This window comes from Amborella trichopoda, chromosome 4, assembly GCF_054954075.1.
Source record: "Amborella trichopoda isolate Santa Cruz 75 chromosome 4, AtrichopodaSantaCruz75HAP2 v2.0, whole genome shotgun sequence".
NCBI classification, from domain to species: Eukaryota; Viridiplantae; Streptophyta; class Magnoliopsida; order Amborellales; family Amborellaceae; genus Amborella; species Amborella trichopoda.
This window is the reverse complement of record NC_142339.1, coordinates 3,372,000-3,389,274: the sequence shown is the minus strand read 5'-3', so window position 1 is coordinate 3,389,274 and position 17,275 is coordinate 3,372,000. Positions and strand designations below refer to the sequence as shown.

The 17,275-nt window shown below is 36.0% G+C and overlaps 1 protein-coding gene and 1 long non-coding RNA gene across 2 annotated transcripts; both read left to right on the top strand.

Moving 5' to 3' along the window:
* Positions 1-624: 624 nt before the first annotated feature.
* Positions 625-2,172, top strand: LOC18439352 (uncharacterized). The gene is made up of 2 exons (XM_006849518.4): positions 625-891; positions 1,793-2,172. Exons 1-2 carry the CDS (start codon positions 653-655, stop codon positions 1,968-1,970), a joined length of 417 nt encoding a protein of 138 aa, XP_006849581.1. The 5' UTR covers positions 625-652; the 3' UTR covers positions 1,971-2,172.
* A 9,163-nt stretch (positions 2,173-11,335) lies between these two features.
* LOC148782202 (uncharacterized) lies at positions 11,336-14,232 on the top strand. Its single transcript, XR_016053815.1, has 2 exons — positions 11,336-11,949; positions 12,058-14,232. It is a non-coding gene; the product is annotated as an uncharacterized LOC148782202 (long non-coding RNA).
* Positions 14,233-17,275: the final 3,043 nt, after the last annotated feature.

Here is a 17,275-nt window from a genome sequence, read left to right as displayed (position 1 = left end):
ATTATTTAGTATCCCAACACTAAACATTGACAATTTAAAAATTTTAAAATATTTTTTTATTAAAAAATAATTGATATAAAAATTTAAAAGTATATACCCTCAAGTGTAAGTTTTTGACCCCTCTAACGATATTGCAAGAGATTTCGACAATTTCTTCTCTACCTTTCTATTTTCTAGAACACATAGAATATGTGGTTGAACTTTTCAAATTCCTTGAGGTTACGCACTACTCTCAAGAGGTAACATCCCAAAATTTGGGGTCCTAAGCGTATTCTCTACTCGATATTTACCCGAAGGAGCAACTAGATAAGGTGCTCCCGCGAGAGCAGCATACATTTTGTCTAACGGCAAAATGGGCGGGTGATTCGGTACCAGTTGCAGGAGCACTCCAGATATTTTCTCCACTTCCCTGGTGTTATGTTAAGGTCCAAAACGTGGAGCTCAGACTGCGCTCTCTCTCTCTCTCTCTTTCTCTCTCCTCTCTTTATCTCTCTAAATCGAAACCAGAGCATATCCGAAGTACCCCAACCATTATATATTCGCTGGCACCTCGCCATTGTCTCTCTCTAAGCCCTCGCAATCTGACCTTCTTTTCAAGTCCTGTATAACCATATTTTCTCTCTCTAGAATTTGCAGAAGAAAAGAAGGAAGGATGAGCGTGGTTATCATTGATGGCTCCACGGTGAGGGACTTTGTTGAGGACACGGACGCCTTCAACAAGTCTGTGGATGAGCAATTCTTTGCGCTCGACGTTAATGGCGATGGCATCCTGTCCAGAGCTGAGATGAGGACGGCCTTCGAGTCCATGCGCCTCATCGAGACCCACTTTGGAATGGATGTCAAGACAGTTCCTGAAGAGCTCACTAAGCTTTATGATTCGATCTTCGAGAGGTATGCTCCTCTCTCTCTCTCTCTCTCTCTCTCTCTCTCTCTCTGGTGGATTCAGTATTGGTAAAGTGAAAACCCCTCATCTCCCTCTCTCTCTCTCCTCTGTTGGATTCATTATTGATAAAGTGAAACCCCTCATCTCTCTCTCTTCTGTTGGATTCAGTGTTGGTAAGGTAAAATCCCTCATCTTATATTCATAAAGACTGAGTAAAGAACACACAAGAACAGGGAGTAACAAACTAGTGACAAAACTCTCTCTCTCTCTCTCACGGTAACCCTCTATGCCTCTTTTTGCATAAAAAAGCAAGCAGAGGACTAAAGAATTAGGAGAAAGCAAAGAATAATAAATGAAATATAGCTCTCAAAGCAAAGAATAATAAATGAAATATAGCTCTCTCTCTCTCTCTCTCTCTCTCTCTAGGATAACCCTCTATACCTCTTTTTCGATATAAAACAAGCGGAGGACTAGAATTGGGAGAAAACAAAGAATAATAAATGAAATCTCTCTCTCTAAAAAATTAGAACATCAGGAGGGATTCCTTCTATTTTCAAACTTCGTTGTCTTTAATTTTTCTTTGCCTAGTTTCTCTATCATCTGATGCCTGCAAAATTGAAAGCCACAGACTGCACCAGCTGAGTGAGCATTTTGATCCTTCTTTTTCACAAGTTAGGTTTCTGGTTATAGCAGTGCTTACATGCCTTTTGCCCAACCCAGGCTGTTTGTCCCATACTATTGTTAGAGAGAGAAATTAGTGTGAGAAAGTTAAAGTGCCAATATGTTTGGTCTTCTAGCATGGCAGTGATTTCTAGCTTCAGTGATTAGCTCTGAGTTCTCCCCAACGGGGGGCATACTTAGTTAGAGAGAAAAAGTAGAGAGAGAAAATAAATCGTGGGTTTTGTTCAGGTTTGATCGAGATAGTAGTGGAAGTGTAGACATGGGGGAGTTCAGATCAGAGATGAAGCTCATCATGCTGGCTGTTGCTGATGGCCTTGGCACTTCACCTATACAAATTGCTCTTGAAAAAGATAGCCTTCTTCAGAAAGCAGCTGATTTGGAGTCCTCAAAATTAACTGAGACTTAAAGTTTAAGGTTCCACTAATAAATCTCTCTCTCTCTCTCTCTCTCTCTCTGCACAGTTGCTTATGCAATTGGACAAGTTTCTTAGTCTTTGCTACTGCTATGTAACTTTGAGATTTCCTATATGTAACTTGCAAATCAGTCAACCAGGCAATAAAAATGTAATAGAATCTTATGTTTTTTTAATGTATTTGCAATTCTTCCTAGTAAGATGTAGAGAGAAAATGGATAAATAGTTCTGAAATTTCCTAGCAAAGACATTAAAAGAATAAAAACCAAACTTATATGTCTATCACCAAGCAGAGGCCGAGACAGTGGAGATAAATTGAAAGAAAATTTGTTACAAATTTTGATATTACATAAGCTTTTAATTTTTTAATTTTTATTTTTGGATTGGGGGAAGGGGGGGGGAGAGAGTTTTTTTTTGGGGTGGGGGGAGAGACTTTTCAATGATGAAGATGTCAAAACGTGAGCAATTTGTCATCACGAACTTCCCTAGTAAAACCAGTGGAGAGACGGAAACAGTGATAATTACAGTTTTGTGAGTTTCCTCATAAAGACAAACTGTTTAGATTAAGGAGCTCAATATTAAGATCTATTGAGCACTTTGCAAGTATTCTTTTCAGCAAGAATATGTTCTGCATAGTGGGTTCAATTCATCTCCAATGACCAACTTAATGGGGTGGCACTGCTTATTCCTTTATTCTTTATGCTATTGCTTGATTCTTTATGCTTCTTTGATATCTATTTTTGCTTTTTTATTTTTTGTGTTTCATAGGGCTCTTTGTTTATTCTTAATGGGGTGGAACTGCTTATCCCTTTCTCTTTATGCTTCTTTTGATATCTATTTTTGCTTTTTTATTTTTTGTGTTTCATAGGACTCTTTGTATATTCTCAATCCGTTTTCTTCAACAATTTTCATATCTATCATTCTACATGCTTTTCTCTCAATTCTCACATATGTCAATGTAAACTGTCTGAAGAATCATGTTTGTGCTTGGTATGTAAGGCAATTTGTTAGGCGATTGTCAATGGCAGTTCAATACCACAGCATCTCCGAACACAGGTTTATTGGTGTGTTCGTTTTATACATGTGGTTTCATTTGTCCGTAACATACATTTTGATACTTAGTATTGCATCAATACTGTTTCTTGTATTTGTGTGTCTGAACTTTGGTTCCACCTATATATCATATGTTGTAATGCTCTTGCATGAGTCTGAAGTTTTCTGACTTGGGGTTAGAGTTTTATTTGGTTTTACAACATGGCTTTATCGAGTGCCCCCTTCCCATTGTCTGAAAATTGTTGGAGATGATGGCTTGGTTCTTGGAAAAAGGTGATAATAGGTGCAAAATTGTAATTCTTGGAGCATTGTGGTGAGTAATGAAAATGATTCTCGAGAAGATCTGATGGTGCTAAGCTTGCGAGTAAATTTTCTTGGTCAAACTATTACAGGCCTTGGGCTTCAAGATTTCTCCACATCCAGATCTTCTTGTTTGAACTTATCCCATTGGATTAATTACACAATGCAATGGAGCCATCAACAAAGAATGTCTGTCATTCAAGTCATTGTGGAGATGACTGGAAAGTGGTTCAAATTTTGCATGCGCAACAAGATCATGGAAAGTTGGCATGTAAATTAGGGGCTAGAAGTATTAGATTCCCTCGGCACAAATCTGGCATGTAAATTAGGAGCTAGAAGTATTAGATGCCCTCGGCACAAAATCTTTATGTAATGCAATTGAGTCTTATGTGAATATGCTCCTAAGATGAAACTGGACTGAGTGAGATGCCCATTAAATAACTCTCAAAGTTGCACACCCTTGAGAGCCTACTGGGGACTATGGAGCTCATGATTGATCTGTCCTTTGGTTCAAATTGGTAGGATATCGATTACGGATAGCAGAGAAACAATTTCCTTAGAAAACGGTTGATAAATCAGAAAGAAATTCGTGGTTTATCAAATAGTGCCGTAAAAACTTGCAGGAACATTGTTTTGCCTCTCTTATGTAAATTTTTTCAAATTTCAGTCTGAATCGGGGTCTTTATGGACCTGAATTTATCTTCTGTAGCTACAATTGAGTGGTTGGAAAAGACGATGCCTCACAACCTTGTAAAATCAATGTATGGGCGGTAGAAAGTGGTTGGATAACATTCAGTGACCTCTATAATAGCCCCAGTGAAAATGATTGGGGTGTATTGGTTGTTCTAACTGTTCACAGTGATTTAGGGCAGGAAATTTTGTATTTGAATACTTTGTAACTGCCCTGACTCACAGATAAATAGAGAGATTGAACAAAGCAATCTTCCTATGTTGATCAGACAGAAAATCCAGTGTTTGGCTGTTTGAACTGAACTCCCTAAATTCTTTTTAATTGATTTCAAACACTAATAAAATTTCTTTTAAATCATTTTAAAACTGAAAGTTACCCACTATGAACACTTTCCCATGATTACAGCAGAAACTGCGATATGTTTGACATAGTAATTGCTTCTCAAATACATGAAGCAAAGGAGGTTCAACATGGTGCTTGGTACTGGTGGGGGGGACACATGTTACATGTTTAGTAGTTAGTGGAAGGGAGGTACTATGACTTTCAAGTTTTCATGTTACATGTTTAGTAGTTAGCACATACTAGGATTCCTGTTCAAAATCCACATACAGAGAGAGAGAGAGAGAGGTTGGATGGTTGCTTTTATAAGAGAACAATCAAAGTTTACTACTATTGGCAATGAAGTTTGGGCGTTGCTTATTGTTGGGGTTCGAAAGATTAGTGCTTCCCACATTGCCCATATTTGACTAGTATAATGGAAGTTTTTACCGGTGTGAAGTTGAAGAGAATGATACAGGCAACTCAAATATTTATATTAAAATGATTATTTCAATCCTTCCCCTGGGATGCATGGAGCTTTCTCCAAATGTTGATAAATGGCCTTCCCATGCGATGATTCCTTCCAAATTATTATTTGCAACAGAAAAGAGGCATAATGAATTGAGGTGGGCTAAATCAGAGTCCACCTTCAAGTAAGTTTCTCAAGAGATCCAATTATTCGATGTTGCACAACTCTGCGAATGATTCTAGAACCATTCCTGCTAGGTGATTATTGCAGAGGTTCAATAAAATGATTCCTTTGAGGGGCCCATGTCTGTTGGAATGTGACTGCTGAGTTGGTTTTCCTATAGATCGATTCGGTCAGAACAGAGAATAATATATTCGTGGACCTTGCCAAAAATCACCACTTCATCGTAGTGGCTTTGATCCTCACTTGGTAGTGATCAGTATGGATATATTCTTTCCCATTTATGCAAGCTGAGATACTATGAGGGCATGGAGGTGTGGAGCCACCAAATCTATTGAGGGAAAGATCCAAAATGGCAAGCTTTTGCAGCCTACACAATTCACATGGTATGTTACCTTCGAACCAGTTATTCTTCAGGCTCATTGCTTGAAGATCGGAGAATTCTTTAACACATGAAGTTCTTTGATAGCAAGGGTCCCTCCCAATAGTTGTAAGATGGCTTCAAATATAGTAAACTATTTATTGTTAGATGAGGAGGTAAGTTTTCTGTTAGTCTGTTGTTTAACATGTCTTGAACCATCAAATTTCTCCTCATATTGAACGGTAATCTTCCAGGAAGTCTGTTGAATAACAAGTCCAAATAAGTATAAATTCTCTGATCTACAAACAGAGGAACCAATGCTATATGCATGGAGGAATTGTGCCAAGCATTTAGGGCTCCCGAATTGGGTTGATCGGTACAGAAACGTTTTGGTATTTCATTTGAAAGGCTAACATTTCAGGAAATTCGACTGGTCCTGCAGTTTAGGATCACTACTTTTGCGGCCTCTTATAGGATTTTCTGCTATCAATGTTAAAAACACAAGGCTCGGATTTGGGACTTGCAGGGTCCCTAGACCGAGCCATCCATATAAACTCGGTCGAGTACTCTGCCAAGACTGCACATATTAATAATAAAATATTGTAAATCGAGCACTGCCTGGTATTGACCCTAGTTTAAAATGGTGAAAACGCCCTTATATTACTTAAGAATACTATTCAGGCAATTGTGAGGGATCAAACTTGCAAAGGCCCTCCAATAAGGCAAGAGCCTCAGAGTGGAGTTCGCTACTCCAATAGATTGGGAAAAGGACAAGGTAGAGCCATCCATGATCGATAGAGACACCCTATGCCTGAGGGTCCTGGGTTGTCAAGAGAGCTACCATAAAAAATTGAGCTTGAGAGTGCCCCTATCATGCGGTCTCCACAGTGATACCTGGTTGGGCTCGTTGCAACAGGTTAGGCCAATTTTTTTGAAAATTAGTGAAAGAGGAACTCCTGAAAAGCTCTCTCCCTTAAATTTGGTTTGTCTCCAACCCATGTATAATTTTCCATATCTTTATATCCATTTCTTTGAGGCACAACTAGCAAATACGGAGAGAATTCATCCCCTTGATATCCATAGAGCTTAGGATACTCAAGGTACTTGATACTTTTATCCAATGGTTTAAAAAACGGATCGGTGATTCGGTTCGGGCTTCCAAAAAATCAATCCGGATCGGCGAATCGGCGATTCGGATCAGGAATCGGGTGAATCGGTCATAATAAAGTTTAAAAAAATCCGAAAAAATGATTAAAATTCATTATAAATATTGTTTTTTAGGAATTCAATAAGAAATGAGGGTACTCTATTAAGAATTTTCATGTTTTTGAATGAATATGCGAATATTGATATGTTCTTTCCCTGCATGAACCGCCATTCAGCATTTAATTTACATCACACAAAAGGATAAACATAAAATTATCATGGAATAAGTATATCAACATACATGGACTACAATAAAGCATAAAATTAGTAACATATGATCTAAAAAGAAAATGATAGACGACGTTATTGTTCTTCTTGAACACGCTGGTGCCATTGATTGAATTCGTTTAACAATTCATTGATTCGATCTAAAAACGAATCATCGATATTAGTAGGCGTCTGACTATTTCCAAATCCCTAAGTGTTAGTGTTTTGTTGTGTTCCCAATTTAAAATCCTCGAAGATTGTCCATCCTTCATGTTCACCTGCACTGTCGTGCTCATCCCTACACTGTTGCTGTTGGGACTTGATATGTGAATAATATGGTTAGGATAGGGTGGCTTCAGAATCATCATCTCTCTTATTTTCTCTTTGAATAATATGGATTAAAAAAAAAAAAAACAAATTTTCAAAAAAATCGATCATGGATTAAAAAAAAAAAATCACAAATTTTCAAAAAATTCTATCATGGATTACAAAAAAAAATTCGATCATGGATTAAAAAAAAAAAATCACAAATTTTCAAAAAATTCTATCATGGATTACAAAAAAAAATTCGATCATGGATTAAAAAAAAAAAATCACAAATTTTCAAAAAATTCAATCATGGATTACAAAAAATTCGATCATGGATTACATAAAATTCGATCATGGATTACATAAAATTCGATCATGGATTACAAAAAATTCGATCATGGATTACAAAAAAAAACAAACAAAAAAAAACAAAAAATTCAATCGTGGATTACAAAAAAAGAAAAAAACAATTCGATCATGGATTAAAAAAAATTCAATCATGGATTACAAAAAACTCTATCATGGGTTACAAAAAAAACAAAAAACAAAAAATTCGATCATGGATTACAAAAAAAAAAACAAACATTTCGATCAGGGATTGCAAAAAAAAAAAAAACATTTTGATCATGTATTACAAAACATTCGATCATGGATTACAAAAAATTCTATCATGGGTTACAAAAACAAAAAACAAAAAATTCGATCATGGATTACAAGAAAAAAAACAAACATTTCGATCATGGATTACAAAAAATTCGATCATGGATTACAAAAAATTCTATCATGGGTTACAAAAAAAAAAAAAATCGATCATGGATTACAAAAAAAAAAAAATAATAATTCGATCATGGATTACAAAAAAATCTATCATGGATTACCCAAAAAAAAAAAAAAAAAAAAAAAAAAAAAGAAAAAAAAAAGAAAATCCGTACGGGTCATAACGATTCACTGTTTGGACTCGTCGATTCCGTACAGTGAATCGGCGAGTCGCTGTACAGAATCGTCTAGTTCTCTCTAGAACTGGACGATTCCTGTTTTTTTCGTCGATTCGATTCGTCCATGGCTATTCCCGAGTCGACCCGGGCGAGTCCGGTTTGACTCGGCATTTTTTTAAACACTGCTTTTATCATTTGTTAAAGGTATTTTAGGTAATTAGTCATGAATAGAGTAGTACTTTTTTATAAAAGGCGAAGATTTTATTGATCATATTGGATCATGACTTTATCAACATGAGGTGTGTGAGTTGTTTTTAAGTCAACATGAGGTGTGTGTGGAAGCGATGATTGCTTCTTAACAACTAATAAAATATCACTAGTTTTTTTATAGATTTTATAGAAATATATATCATACTTCTTTTAAGGAGGAAAAAAAATACCCATGTTCAAATATATGGGAAAGCTTTCTATGCTTCCTTTACAACATAGAAGTTTTATCCTCTCTCTTGTCCATCTGTCTATTTTTTAAAGGAGGGTTAAGATTGTCCCAATCACAATGTCATGTTTTTACACTATTTTTTTTTCTATAAACTATTTGATACCAAATTTTGGACGTCTATTTTTCTATGAAACTCGCACCAATGAAAAATATAAAAAAAATTATTTTTAATAATATAAAATGACCAAAATACCCTTGAAAATTTCAAGAGGTATTTTGGTCATTATTTTTTATCGAAAAATTATTGTTAATATTTTTTTATAGGTGCGCCCCAATGAGAAGATGGCATGTACCAAATTTCACATTCAAAAAATTTATATTAAAAAAATTAAAAATAAAATACTATGAGACATCGGATCTAAGATCAAACGGTAAGTGGCTCTTTTAATAAAAAATGGATGGCTGGATGGTATGGGGAGAATAGAACTTCTATATTATAAGGGGAGCGTAGAAAGCTTTCCCTAAATATATTTGTATCATAAAATAAAAGATAATGAGTATCTATAAAATAAAAGATAATGAGTATCTAAAAATGTTGAGTGTTTTAAAGAAATAGCCTGAGTTTCCTAGTATAACTGTCTGTCTTAAATTAGCTAATTGTATCAATCAAATTGAGATTCCAAATTTATTAGCACAAATTACGTACGCGCGTTATTGAGGGGTCAATTAGTATTTCAGGGTCATTTGTCTTATATCTCGAGCACTACCCCCTCCCAGCGGCTTTTCTATTTCGTAAGTTGTCCCCTGTAACACTGAACATGGTTTTTTTTTTTTGGTTGAACATTTCTTGTGACCCCTTTTTTTTTTGGTACGGGAAGAAGTGCTGCTGAAGCTTGTTTTGGAAGGTGAGGGCTGAGGTGAAGAAGGCCATGAAGAGCGGCAATGAGAGAAGGCTGAGGTTTCAATACGGTCCTTGCAGCTATGCCCTCAACTTTGATGATGGGCAAAGAACCGTCGAGTTTTGCAGGTTTAAAACATGGGATTATGCATTTGAGATGGGCTTCTGGGTGCCTGTGGCAAGACCAAACATTGCTACCGTCTGCATTTTGTAGAGAGACAGTGGATTGCTGGCTATGTAGTAATCTGTTGTAATTGCTGATTTTGGAGAGAGGGTTTTGAGGCCAAAAAAACAGAGCAAGAGGAAAGTCTTGAGCTTTTAGTCATTAATGGAGGGTAGTGAGAGGAAGGACGGGATTGAAGGGAATTACAGGGATGAGAGAGAAAGGCATGGAGAGGAGGAAGAGCGCATGGAGAATTGTGGTGGGAAGGAGAATGAAGATAGGCATTGTAAGCTCTGTGCCAGAGGCCACTGGGGACCAGCTGAGGATGCAAAGCTCAAGGAGCTTGTTGATCGGTTTGGCCCCCAAAACTGGAACCTCATTGCCCGAAAGGCTTCAAGGAAGATCAGGTAATGAGGGGAGAGAAAACCCAAAATGCAGAGAGAAATAAAGAGAGAGAGATTGTGGTTCTGGGCTATTGCATCTCTCTCTTAATTGCTGATACAGGTAACCCTTTTTTAGGGAGAGAGAGAGGCCATAAGAAACACAAGCCCAGTCCGGTGACCAAAAAAAGAAAACGAGGCTGAGGGGAGAGGGATGGTGCTCATAATATCCCCCCTGATAATCCCCCCAAATGAAGTCCATACGTAATTTGCTCAATTTATTATTTTTGAAAATGGATTTACTGCTTTTTTGTTTCCAAAACAAGTCATGAGAATTGGCAATAGATTTGCAGTCCATCAAAAAGATAACTAACACCAGAACTGAATTCCATCTTCCGACATGGTCCACCTTACTTTAATTATTTAAGGTGGGATACCTCAGGTAAATTATAGCGAAATACAAATTTAGGTTCAGGTCTTTCACATTAGTAGGGAGGCAAAGGACCACAAATCGACAACGGTGACCACATTAAGAGGGAGAAACTTGGTAACACTCGAAAATTCAAATAATGGTTGGGAAAATATCACAGAGAGGGCATAACTCCTTACAAAAATTATCAAATGTGCCAAAACTTTTCTCACTATTAATTAAACAGGTACCTCTTAAAAAATATATCTTTAAAACTGCCTGCCCAATGTGTTTTTGGTTTGGGAATCCTCATTAAGTAGGGACATTTTAGTAATTTAACCTACCTAAGAGGCCCAAAACAAATGATAGGAGTACCCCTGCTTGTCTAAAGCAGATTAAATTATTAAAATGCCTCTACCTGTTTAGGGTTGGGAACCCTAAACAAGGGAAATTGAGTATTTTTAATTATTTTTAGGAAGGTGTCAAAGTGAAATTTAAAAAAGGAAATAAATCTACTGGTATCAATTGAAACCCTTTGGCCTCTTTAATGGTTGTAATGAAACCCTTTGGCCTCTTTGATTGTTGTAATGACCGCTCAATGATATCTTCACGTAATTCTAAAAAAACATTATTTTCTGTGTTTCATTTGACAACCCCGCTATTTTCTCAGGCACACCAACTTTCCAAAAATAAAGTATATATTTTCTCCTTTAAATAATTTTTTTTATTTAATGGTGAAGACATCTGGATTAAAATGAGTTGATTAATTATAGGAATCACGAGTTGATGGCGGAAATTTTTTGTTAAAAGCATGACAAATATTTCCAACGAATCTACAACTCTACACTAATATTATTTGTGGACACAAATACAACGGCCTCTAAATTTGGAGGATAATCGAAAGTCATTAAAAGTCATCAAATTTTGTTAATGGTCCAAAAAAAAAAAGAAAAAAAATCATTTTAAGTCATCAAATTTTGGTAATGGTAAAATAAAAAATAAAAAGCATGTCATTGAAAGTCATCAAAAAGCCAAAGTCTTGACAACTCATCTCTTCATGGAGAGGGGAAACAAGGATAATATAAAAATAAAAAACCTTTTAGACCTCACAACAAAATATGAAATACTCTCTAATTCCATGAAAATAATAGTTTTTGGGTGCAGTCGGGAGTAAATTTTAAAAAGAAGTCGTGAGGATGCCTCGTGGTGAGAAGCATTTCATCATCACTGCTTGTGAAGCACCATGGAAGCTATAAAAAAAAGGAGCCCTTCTTCCCCACCCTCTGCATCTTATCCCAATATTATTATTCACTGTTTTCATGTGTTCTTCTACTTCTCCATGGCCTCTGGGGTGTTCCCCATTTTGTAGAGAAAATGAAAGAGCTGCCCTCTTGGATTTCAAAGCTTCTCATTCCTACCCAAATGCTACATCGAAGGTCAATCGGATGAATTCATGGAAGGGGTTGAATTGTTGCGAGTGGGAGGGAGTGGAGTGCTACAATTCTTCTTCTCATGTTGTGAGTCTCAAAGTAGATGCATATCTAGGAAACATTGGTGCATCTGCATACTTTGTAAAGCCGATTTTGAATGCCTCTTCCTTAACTCGACTCAACATTTGGACCTGAGTCATTTTGCTGGTGTGTTGCCCATAAAAGGTGAGTCTCGTCAGTTGAGAGATTTATACATATTCTCTTCATCCTTGTCTCGTGATGGTAATTCCTAATTGGAATTTTCGCATGCTTATCTTATTATTATGGTTGTAGAGCTCTCGTGAGTTAATCTTGGCTTACAATGAATTTGATGGAGGAATTCCTGATGAGGTGCCTTCAGAAACTTGATCTAGGATCGAATTGGCTTCAAGGACGCGGTCGCCTAACATTTTTACTTGAGCTGGACTTGATCTGAATGATCGGAATTCCTGAGGAGGTGGGTTTGCTCTCTTCCCTTCAAATGCTTGATCTAGGCGGGCGGGAATCGGCTTCAAGGACGCATACCATCAATATGGGCAACTTGTCCCTTATCAAGGAACTATATATGTATGAGAATCAGCTTTTCGGTAGCATACCGGAATGTCTATGTCTTGGAAGCCGGATGTCCGTCCTTGTCCTCAGAGGAAATAAACTTGAAGGGGGCATACCATTATCTGTTACCAACCTCACCCACCCTCCTAAGAGAATTAAATCTTCAAAAGAATATGCTACAAGGAAACATACCTCTCCACTCTGCAATATCTTGTGCTCAGTAAAAACCACCTGCAAGCTTAGCTTCCAATCCAATTAGGTAAGCTTTACTCTTTGCGTCATCTTTATCTCTATGATAATGACTTTTCAGGTGATTTCTCCTTCACAGACTTTGCAAATGTTTCTAGCCTCCAATATGTCGACCTCTCCGCAAACCCTAAGCTAACCATTTCCCACAACAGCTTATGCCTACATTCCAGCTTAATAGTCTCAACATGTGACATGAGAAACGTCAACTTTAAGTTCTCCAGGCTTCCTATCGACTCAAAACCAGTTAGACACTGTTGATCTCTCAAAGAACAACATTGTTGGGAATATCCCCTCTTGGTTACTCGAAAGCACTGGAGAACTATTGCTGGATGGGAATTTCCTCACAGGAGTACAAGTTTTACCTAACATCTCTTTCGACCTTCTAAGTTTGGACATCTCTAAAAACCAAATCAGAAGGAATTTACCAACAAATTTCTCTACTTTTTTTCCAAATTTGCAATCACTTAAAATGTCCCACGATTCCCTTAATGGTGACTTAAATGTCTTACATCAACGGCTTTAAGGGATTGGAAGTGTTGGATTTGTCTAGAGACAACATCTCAGGAAATTTGCCTTCCATCTTCCCCTCTAACCTCACAATTTTGGACTTGTCTAACAACAAAATCATCGGAGAAATAATCCCCAATTTGACCGGAGGAAATGAGCTCACGTTTTTGAGCCTGTCTAATAACTCCTTGAAAGGACCCTTGCAATCCAAACATTTCAAATTACCAAATTTGGTATCACTCCATCTAGATAACAATGCATTCAATGGAACCATACCAAGGAGTCCATATCTAACTGTTTTAAATCTTGCAAATAATGAAATACCTGCTTCCATGCCAATTGAATTATTTGGGCTTTTGGAATTAGCAATTTTTTCGATCATATTCCACTGAAACTATGTCAAGGAAAAAGTTTGACCATCTTGGATATTTCCCGAAACAACCTTGAAGGTCCCATACCTCCTTGCTTCAATAATTTTTCCGCATGGACAAATGCATCCTTTATTGGTTCCATTTCTTCTCATTATAAGGCATATATTTAACCATTTCTAACATCCATGGTTCCGACTTTGGAATACACACTCTCCTACAAGAGAACGTGGACTTTACAAAGGGAAATATGTATGGTTATCTAGGGGATGCTCTTAAGTATATTACCGGTTTGGATTTGTCGGAAAACAAATTAAGTGGCCCTATTCCATTAGACATGGGGCTTTTAAAAGAACTTGCCATGTTGAATCTCTCCAACAATCTTCTAACAGGTCCAATTCCCAAATCCTTTTGAGGGTTATTGGGTCTCACAACATTAGATCTTTCCCACAATGCACTCTCTGGTGAAATCCCTCCTCAATTAACACGGCTTACACATTTGTCCTTGTTTTCTCTTGCAAATAATAATCTCTACAGTGAGATACCAGACACAGCCCAATTCTGTACTTTCAATGAGAGCCCTTTTAGTGGAAACCCAAGACTAGATACACGAGGAAAGAGGTGTTCGACAACCCTGTCGTCAAATGTACCAAGTGCATTGAGCGATAATGATGGAGAAGATAAAGATGAAGATGAAAGGTGGGTGGAGATCACACCTGCATTCTATGCTTTCATTGCCTTGGGTTATGCTATTGGCATATGGGGAGCACTGGCCTTTTGGTATATATATATATATATATATATATATATATATATATATATATATATATATATATATAAATTTTGGTAAAGAAGAAAAAAATACCTACCAATCATTTTCAAAAAATCCAAATCATATAAAACAATTTATACACCATTCTCATACCTTTTTTTACAATTAATTTTTAGATTTTTTTAAATTTTTTACGTACCCAGAGTTGTGCATACCACTCGGGGCAACTTGCATTTGCCATAGGGCGAGTCCGATTAGACTCGGCTGAGTCTCGTAACAAAAATACTAGGTGAGGGGTGTACAGTAGTTATTCTTCAAATTTTGTCAGTAGGCAAGGATGGAGGATGTCCATATGCTTTAATAGGAATCATTTCTAATGTTAAAAATGACCAATACACAGTTGAAAGGTACATAATGATAGGAAGTATGGACACTACAAATTATAGAAAATAAATAAAATTAAAATGCATTGTACACTCTCAAATTGTGAGCATTAAATGTGAAATACATGGGACTATGTTCATATTTCAGAAATATAATTAAATTTTTGTGTAATTTTCATTATCATCATCATCATAAATTGTTTGATAATAGTATTCGAGCTTTAAGTAATGGTATTACAACCATAGATAACTTAGGCAACTAAGCCAAACTCGAACGGCAATAATGTGTTACAATATACAACATAATATAAAGTAAACGATTAATTCAAGTAAGATGGTCAGAAGCTCCTCGACGTCTTGAATTTCAACTATCTATTTCTATTAGTGACTAAATTAAAAGGGGTAATAGATGTCTCCTTTCTTTACTAGGGTTAGGTAGATGGTAACATCCTCACACCCAGTTACCACATCGTGGTATCCATTCCTATCGTTGATACCCCCGATTAACACCTTCAAATGTAACTCCCTAATCTAATGTAAAAAATGAGTAGGGCCATGTCTTCCCCACTAAATTACCAAAAAAAAAAGACAATTCAAACTTACCTAAAAAAAATTGAAAGTTCAAGCCACCAAGACGTAAGGAAAAGCATGGTTTAATTGGTTAGTACGTCATGATTTGCATCGCTACATCCTAAGCTCAATTCTTATCCATGGAGACCTACATATGATATGCCAGCATATTGGGCTATTTGTTCTTTTTTTTTTTTTTTTGGGTAGTTAAGAGGGAGAGAAGGTGGGTGGAAAATCACGATTTCCATCTCCAAAGTTTAACGTTTCTAAAATAGAAAAAGTTTATATAAGGTTGCAACCTTACCTCTACAGCTACGGATGCACTTCAAAAATCCATAAAAAAAGATAGTTTTAATGTTGAAAAACCCTTTCATTGATCATCTCTACACCAAGATGTATGACCATGAAAAATTTAAGTATCAGAAATAATGTGTTTTACAACATATTATCTACACCGTCCATTTTCAAGATTTTTATATGTTTATAGATCTACTTTATTTTAATAATTTTAAAATTTTAAAATTTAATAATTAGATATAAAAATAGATTTCAAGATAATCCTAATGACATTTTACATCAAAATTATATACCATGATAAAATTTGAAGGTGCACCTTACCTCTACAGCTACGGATGCATCCGTATGCCAACTGCAACCTTTTAAAAAATAAGAAATTTGTAAGAAATCTGATTATAGTATGGTATTATAAATTCTCTCTTTTTTATGCTCTTAAGTTCCAATTTTCTGTTGCTTTCCCATGTCACCCACATCCAATGTCTCGTTTTTGTTTTTTTTTGTTTTTTTTACTTGCTTTTGTTTTGAGTGAAATATCGGTTTTTGGACTTTGGATGTTACAAGTTAGAACTAGCCTTTAGCTTAAAAAAATACAAGTGGCTGGGGTCGAATGTCCTTTCCAAACTTGTCTTTCACTTGCACCTTAGAAAAAAAAAAAAAAAAAAGAGAAAAAAGGGTCCCGCATTTAACATCAGAACAAGCTTCCAAATATAAAAACATGAAAAAATGAAACTTGAGCATAAAATATAAAAAAAATATGGTATTTTTTTTAACTTAAATTAACGAGAAGAAGGGAAGAGGGCAGGGGAATGGATTATAATATCTAGTTGTGCTCTTTTGTGAACAAAATGAAACTGTAGGCCTTTGGTGTAATTTGAGGTTTCTTTAATCTGAATCTTAAAAGGCAATTAAGTGCAACTGAAAATCAGGTTGTCTGAAGTGAATAATGAACCACTCACGTTCATCTGGAATGTAATTGCTTATGGTCAGGTTCTACTATTTTTTTCATTTTTTTTATATTGTAACAAATTATCTAGGCTATCCATTTTACATTAAAGATAGTGTTCATAGATCTGCAAGATTTGCACTTTTTTTAGTTCTAAATTTTATTGTCTGTGTTGGAAATTGATTTTAGAGTCATCATCAAGATTTCCATCACCGAAAGTACTTTCTAGACGATTTGAGGTGAGGCTTTAATTTCTTTTCATAAAACCTATATACACCTTATCCTTTTTTTTGGTCCCCCAAAATAATGTAAACGTTTTGCTCTTCTTGCGGGGAATGTTTTACCTACAAAAAGGGTCGGAAACTACCCAGTAGGGGTAAATACCATTAGTGTGGCATAGGAACTCTCGCTTGTAATGAAAATAAAAAGAATGGGGTTTGCAAAGAAGGCTGCTGAAGGGGGGTATTTTAGATGTGTTTTTGGCTGCCAAACAACTACTTTTGGAGGAGAAAAAATGATGCAAGGACTCCCCAAAAAACCACAACTAAAAAGTTTGTTGTGATGCATTCATAGAACTGTTTTATGTCCTACCCACCATGAATTTTCCACTTCTTCATGGTTTCTTTGTGAGGCACAATTGGTTAGGGATGAAAATACAGATGAAGCTTAGGATTTCCATTAAAATAGTTTTTTTTAATTATTTTAAAAAAAATCTACACCATCTAACTAAAATGAAAAATGAATGATGTTTTCCTTCTACAACTTAGATTGTCACTTTATATTAAAAAAAATTATGAAAATACCCTTGTTTAACTACTTGTCGAATGGTATTATATCATGCACCTGTACGTATTCCTATTTAATTTTGTCA